This window comes from Phaethon aethereus (assembly GCF_964289735.1).
Source record: "Phaethon aethereus genome assembly, chromosome: 1".
In the NCBI taxonomy this organism is placed as follows: domain Eukaryota; kingdom Metazoa; phylum Chordata; class Aves; order Phaethontiformes; family Phaethontidae; genus Phaethon; species Phaethon aethereus.
Window position 1 is genome coordinate 90,344,003 of NC_138575.1, and position 7,501 is coordinate 90,351,503.

The 7,501-nt window shown below is 49.4% G+C and overlaps 1 protein-coding gene across 1 annotated transcript in view; it reads left to right on the forward strand.

The window, feature by feature from the left end:
- Positions 1–979, forward strand: part of FSTL1 (follistatin like 1) — a gene marked incomplete at both ends in the record, with an annotated part of 62,769 nt that extends 61,790 nt beyond the window's left edge. The window contains 2 exons of the mRNA XM_082005087.1: positions 630–727; positions 935–979. Coding sequence (XP_081861213.1) covers positions 630–727; positions 935–979 — 143 coding nt within the window. The remainder of the gene's footprint in view (positions 1–629; positions 728–934) is intronic.
- Positions 980–7,501: the final 6,522 nt, after the last annotated feature.

Sequence of the window (7,501 nt, forward strand, 5' to 3'; positions counted from 1 at the left end):
AGGTGTCAGAGGTTAAGCAATGGAATGAGAGACTCTTTTTGCTGCCTCGCCAAAAACAACCTTCAAAGTTGCTATGCAACACCGAGTCTTGCTGCCTGCTTTGTTCCCTGCATCCATGGCAGAAGCATGCAATGGGACAACAATTCCTTGACTTTCTGCCTGTGTCAGAACAGCAGAGGGGTTAGAGGCTATTGTTAGAGGGATAATGAAACCAAAGAATCATGTCAGATACATCAGCAAGATGCATCTCCACTGAGCGAAATTACCTCTTCATTAGGCATCAGTTATTGTACTTGGATAGCACTGAGCTTCCATTTATTACCTACAAGAGGCCAAGATGTTTGAACTAATTATAGGTGCTTCTTTTAGATAATATGCAGCTTCTTCCTTGTGGTTTTATTTTTTTAATCACATGGGAGGGAGAGACGGGGACAGGCTGGATACCCAGGTTCTGAAGTCCCAGGCAGGCACAAGGCCCATTCTCTTTCTAAGAAGCCAGTCCATACCTTCCTCCAGCAAAGCCTCCCTAAGCTTGAGGTATGCTGTGGCCAACCTGCCTCTTTGTTTTGCGTGGTTCAGCTTCTGGAATCCACATCCCCCGTTTGTGATAACTCCATTTCTGTTTGCAGGGAAGAATGAGAAGGTGCCTGCTCAGAGACAGCGACCTGATCAAGACTTGACTGAGGAGGAGCTGGCTAGATACGTTCAGGAACTGCAGAAGCATCAGGTTAGCATGAGGCTGGGAAGGTCCACTTGCACTGTCTCTGCTTGCTACAGGGGTTCCCTCTGCTTCTGTCACTTGGAGACTTCTGGCAGAAGGGGGAGCACAGTAAAGGGGGATCTCTTGTTGCCTGTGGGGACAAACACAGGTGTGAGGCTTCGAGGTTTAAGCCAGTGTTTGCACTGCTTTCACTTTTGTGCTCTCTTTCTTTAGGAGACGGCTGAGAAGACCAAGAGAATGAGCACCAAGGAGATGTAAGGGGCCTCCACACCGGAGGAGCCCAGGAGGATGGGCCCAACCTGCCGCCCTGTCCTCCCATGCTGATCTCAGTATGCACAAGTGTCTGCTACAGTTGCCCAGTCACAGATATTTACATTGTATAGCGATGGGTTATTTGTTTTGTAATACACAGAGAATGGGGCCGGGAAAGGGGAGCAGAGCCCACCTGTTCAGGGAGCTTTATTGCTGGGACCTTGGAAGGCTGGGAGGGACTTAAAGCAGCCTCTGGGACCCTTTCCCAGAGCAGACAGCTGCTCCCTCCAAGAGCTAACAGGGATTTCTTGTTCCCCTGGATCTGGGGAAAGAATGGAGGTCAGTGCTGGATAGAAAAGGGGGTCTTCAATTGATAAGATTGTCAGCAGCGGCCTTGGCTGCAGAAATACAGGCCTGGCACTTTTGTGGCTGAGCACGTGTGCTGCAGGGCATCATTAGCCAAGGACCTTGCCCTGCTTACCCTCCCCTTTGGTTCGAGCTCCTCAAAGCTGGTCAGCCTGGTGTGACACATGGAAGTCATGGTACCACGCTGCTGGCATGAGTCCAGCACATTCCTCCTTGCTTTCCACCGGACTGTCCCCAGCAGCTCCTCCAGTACATTCTGGGCTCCAACACAACATGGTTCCTTTTGACCTCATCTCACTCTTGCTCTCCCTGCCCCCTCCTTAGAGGTGCTATCATATTTTTTTCTTACCACATTCACATGCTGACTCCCTCTTTTGTTTTGTTGGGGTTTTTTTATTGCTTTATTTCCTATGATAGTAATTCAGCTTTTGTATGTTTCGTAGCTCTAGATCTTTCAAGAAAACCCAGCCTGTGGGTTTTTGTTAGTGACAGTGCTGTATGCCCATGCACAGTTTGTATCGCACTGCGCTCAGCCACTGCAAACACCACAAGCAATTTGTGAGCCCTGCAGTACAGGGTATTTCTCAACTGGGGATAGCAATGTCCTCATGGGAAGAAGAGACAGGGCTGGATGTAATTAGTTTCACCAGGCACGGATTGACACTGCAGCTCCCTTTAGCTCTTGCTCCCTTAGCTAGCATTGACCATGTGCTCAAAGTCCATGCTCATGCCTCTCTCAATTGCCCAGAGGGACGTGCCAAGTAGTCTAGAGACAGAGGGACCAGGCAATCCCGTAAGTGGGGTATTTTAAAATGGTTAACTGTGTTGAAGTCTGGGCTGTTAGCCATCACCTTGGTCTTTCCATCTCCCTCTGGGGTGAGGCAGCAGCATTATTCCTTGATTCCAGGTCTGGGTTTGGAGTCAATGCTGGAAGCCTCATCACTGACCCATTTCACAGTGTCTCTCATCAGACCATCTTTGACTACCCTCGCATCCCTTCATGGGTCATTTTTGTCTGACCCGTTTCTCAGAGCATCAGTCCTAGATATAAATGAAATGCTGTTTTGTTGACAATCGCCTCTGTAGCCTCAAGCCCAGCTGATTTTCTCCTGCAGTTGTCAAACCTACTTCATATGCTCACACACCTGAACATCCTGTTTCCACGTTCCCTTCATGCCGCTGCTGTGCATCCCAAGCAGTTGCACATACCCTGAGTCAAGATGACTGCTTGCGACTTCCATCTTCCTCTTTATGAGCAACATCAGCGGTTGTTGCCAGGTGTCTTGCAGTCCCTAGTGCTTACTCAAGCGAAACTCCACTTGCACTTGCATCTGCAGAAGCATGTTCTGCTTGAGTAAAGATCAGCAGGACTTTTGTCCCAACCTTCCCCTTTTTGCACACTGCTTTCCTTGGAGAGGAAGAATTAGCTGGTACCTAGCAAGTGTAGGAAGGGAAGAAAAAGGCCCCTCCTGTGGTCTTGCCCATGAGCCAGATTTGTTAAAGGCTGTCCGGTCTTAGAGCTGTTTTCCTGATATGAACCTGGAGGACTTCCACTGACTTTGGCACAGTGCCACATTTCCAGTGAAAATCATCAATCATCTGCCCTGACATGCTTGGAGGTTTTGGCATTATAAATACAGAAGGGGGCTGGTTCTTTTCCCATGAGGGCTTGGATTTGAGAAGGCGAGGGGGATGAGTCCATAGGAGCTGAGGGTAATGTGGACAACACTACACTGGGGGAGAGTCACAGTTTGTGTTCTGGCGGCACTGGATGAAGCGGTTGGTGGAATTGGGAGCACCCATTAGACATACCCTTGCTCCTCCCCAACAGTATGAGCGAAACAGCTTGATATGCTGGATCTGGAGTCACAGAAACTTTGTTAATAAATGTTTTGCTTTATTCCGACCCTGCTCTGAAAGGTAGCTCGTGCCTCCCAGTTCACTTCCTTCCAGCTTGGATCATTGAAGTGCCTTAGAGAAAACACAACAGCTTGCCTTAAAGGGTTTCCCTGGATGGGGATAACATCTTATTGTCCAGTCAGGAAAATCTCCAACTGGGAGAAGCAGTGCGTGTGCAGGAAGGGGAGGCTAATCCACAGCTGAACAGCTTCTGTAAGCTGCATTATGCGATACGTTCTCTAGTCCCTTTCCTGTCTCCTGCGGCTGTGCAGTCTGCAAGGATGGCTGCTGGAGACAGCTGGAGAGGCGGGTGCTGGCAGTTGAGGTTTACAGAGCTTGCACTTGCACTGAAGGCAGAGGGGTGGGCTGCTATCTCAGGCGAGGCAGGCTGACCGCTCTGACAAGCCATACAACATGTCCCAGGATAGCCTGGGGCAGTGGGGTAAGAGTGTGGTGAACGTGCCTCCACGGAAAGGGCTGCTGCCCATGGGGCCTCATCCTCCTCCTGCCCTCAAAGGGCAACGCGGCTGTGGAGAGCGATGCCGGTTCTAAGGGCTACGGTACCTAAAGACGACGGAAACATCTTGCCTCCCCGCACCCAGGGGAAGGGCAACCATTGGGTGAGCTGTGCCCAGACGGTACCCCGCAGCAGACTGGCCAGTGGCTAACTTTTGCAGGGTGACTTGGCTGCTGAATTCCAGCCATTTGCCCTCTGGGACAGTTGCTGTACGGACTGCAAGGGGCAGGGAAGGCATATTTTTTTTTCCCCCCCAAAAAAAGCCAAATTTAAGTGACAAAAAAGTCCTACTCCTCCCTCTATATTTCCTCCTGTATGTCTGTGAAATTTATCGGTATTCTGTAGGTATCCTTAGTGCACTTATTTTACTTGATTTTGTAATTTTTTTGAAGCAGGGGGGTTTGGATATTACTGCCAAATAAATGAAACAAAATTTAAAAAATAACACGTTTTGTTTTATTTCTCACAAGCCACATTTCTCCTTTTCCTCTTCCAAAAAAAAAAAAAATGAACTCTTTCTGCACATCTCATTATGGCATTTATACACAGATCTTAATGCATTTGGCAAATGCGGGACATGACCATCTCTGTTTTGTAGCTGGGGAAGCTGAAATACAGCAGAGAAGTGGAAAGCTGCAGTCGCGTGGCGAGCCAGTGGCCGACGTGCAGCCTGCAGCTACAACTCCTGCCTCCTTAGCCGCGCGCTCTTCACGATGAGATTGCTCCACAATCCTTTCAGTATTCCTGGTTCGCTCCCCCAGCACACGCTCCGCCTGTTGCTGCTGGGAAAGAAACACCTAGCAGCTCCCAATGTGTGATACAATCACAAGACGAACATGCATCAGGGTCATGCTGCCAACAGAAAGGCAAACCAATTGTAGAATGGGAAGAATACAGAGGGACACAGGCAGTGAAGTACGGGGCAATCGCTCTGTCCTGTGTGGCGTTGGGGGAGCCTCAGCTGGAGTACCTTCTGGTTTGGGCAGTGCCTTTCATGAAACAGATGGATTAGGTGGAAAGAACCCAGAGGCAAGTACAAATAATAACTAAAGGTCTCGGAAACATGACTTACAAGCACAGGTCAGACACCTTTTCCTTAACCAAGGAAAGCTCTAAATGTTTGTCTTCAGGTGGAGACTGCTACCAAGATGAACGTACCCATCTCGCTGTGGTGGATGGGACGCTAGCTTCAGTTGAACAGTCAAAGATCTAGATGAGAGATCAGGGAATGCTGAATGCCAAGGTTAGAAAAGAACTGGAAGACTCTGCCTTGATATTTCACAGACTTCCTCCCTGTATGTGTTTTAGTAACAGACTAGAGTAACAGCTATCGGGAATAGACCAAGTATAGCTGGTCCTACCCCAAGATGGGAGAACAGGCTGGTGACCTTCCTGACATCCCTTCTATTTCTGATACGACCTTATGAAGACAGGCCTGAATGGCTCATATCACCTTTGCTGACCTGAATGATGGAATGCCCTTTAATGGTGTTCTGTAACAGGAGGATAATGTCTTACCATTCAACGTTGCCTCTTACATGTTACTTTTCACATCAAATGGCGTCTAGCACGTAGCAGCTGCTGTGTATGCATGCTTGACTGTGGCATTTCCTGCCCATTCACTGCTCAACTGCAAAGTGGGTCTGTTAGAATTTCCCAGGATTTTAAGAAGGAATGAAAGGAAGCATCAGCCATGAATTTAGCTAGATGGCACTATAAATACTTTGCCTTATGCATCATGCATACTTCCTGAAGCCAAATGATTCAGGGATGGGAGAGAGAAAGAGCAAAAAATCTGTTGCCCACTGCTAGCGGAGGCCTGGCAAAAACTGACCTGTCTGTTTATGGAGTTAAGCACATCTGAGTGTTAGCAAGTTGCTGCACTATAGCTACATACACTTAATCACAATTCTCCAGCACTCTTAAGCTTCAAACTGAGAAATAGGCTATTTAAGTGGTTGATCAAGACTCTGAACTGTTTTTGTAAGGTATTTATTAACTTTAATTCTGAAGATGGGAGCAAACTGATCTGTAATAAGGCTCGGTTCCTGAAAAAAACTGAACCATTTCACAGGACACAACTTTAGGAGAACCCAGGCTAAAAGCACTGCAGGAGACAAGACCAAAATCCAGATGACCTTACTCTTGTCCCTACATAAACCCTCCCACAAATTATCCTGATCCAGCTGAAACAGCACAAGCTTTATAGAGTGGGAAAAATTATATTAAAAAAAATAACTATACTGAAAGAAATTACTGTACTGGTAAAGCGTCTGCCCTTATGCAGCTGTCTCTGGGTTCACATCAGGGGTTGCATCTGTGAATATCCATAGACACTTAACAAACAAGTCCAGCAGAAGGTGATGTGTTCTCTCCCACCCACTGTGGCACACCCTTTCTATGGCACAACCTTGATAGCTCCCTGCTTTAGGGGATATTTCAATATTTCAAAATATTTGCAGTAAAATCCAGAGTTGACAGGAGCACCAAAGGAAGGACAAGTGAACCATGGGCTTCGTCCACACTATTCTGGACACCTTCAAACTCAGCATTGTTACTGTTTCACGCATTGGTTTTAAACTCTTGGCTGGTACAAGCCAACTGTGGTTTGTCTGCATTTCTTCCACTGTAAGATCACAGAGGCTTTTGTTTTGAGCAGGTAGGAGATTGCAGCTCCCTTCTTTTTGGTTCCTCTACACATCACAAGGAAGTAAGTCTGATTCTTAAGCACAGACTTTGTCAGGGCAAAAGTTCCCTTGGGCTGTTAATCTCATTGTCATCACACATTGCTGCTGCTTCTTCCAGTGGGCAATTACTGATTATACTGCTGTTAACCTGTGTCCAAAGGATGATGAATTGAAATCACGAGTCTCAAGTTGCCTGTTCATATATGGTACAACCAGGGTCACCTCCGTATCAGTCTGTAACCTGCATCAAAGTCTCTTCACCTGACAGACTGAGGTCTTGTGGATTAACTCCTGCCAATGCCCTAGCCCAAGATGAAAGCTTCCTTTTCACATCAGTGCAAGGAGATACAGCAAGGTACTTCCGGGGGGGCAGCTCTGCTTTGGTGCCCCACCAGCAGCAGGACTGCAAGGCCCAAAGCAGACAAACCCTGGACAAAAACACCAGCCGAGTGCAGGGCCAGGGACGCCACAGACCAGGCCCCTGCCGCCAGCAGCTGCAGCAGAGAGAGGCCTTGGGCACAGGAGGAATGGAGAGTGCCTTTCCCTCAGGGTCTGAGGATGGGTGAAAAGGACAAGAGGAAGGTTATTTTTTAATTTTTCGGTCAGAGGGACTCAGAGCTTTAGCACAGCCCGACTTCACTGAGCCTGGTGTATAACACTTTGAAGGGAGCAGGTGCCATTTCCAGCCCTGCGGCGGGCACCCAGCGGTTCCCCAGCAGGCCGGCTGGCCAGGCCCGCCGGGGGCGGGCTGTTAACGGTGACCCAGGGGGCGAGTAACGGTCCCACGGGGGCAGTAACGGAAACCTGCGATGCCAGGTGCGGGGGTGCCAACCCCCCCTCCACAGACGCTGCCCCCACCGCCCCGCCTCCGCACCTCCCTCGTATGCTCGTTCCGGGGCCGCGGCGGGGCTCGCGCTCTCCCCGCCGCCAGCCCGCGGACGCCCCGCAAGCTGCATAAGAGCGCTCACCCTTCTACGGCCGCGGAGGCCGCTCTCGCCTCGGCGGCCGGCGCGCCCGGGATCGAGCATGGGGCCGCGGGGGGCCGGAGGTGCTATTCAG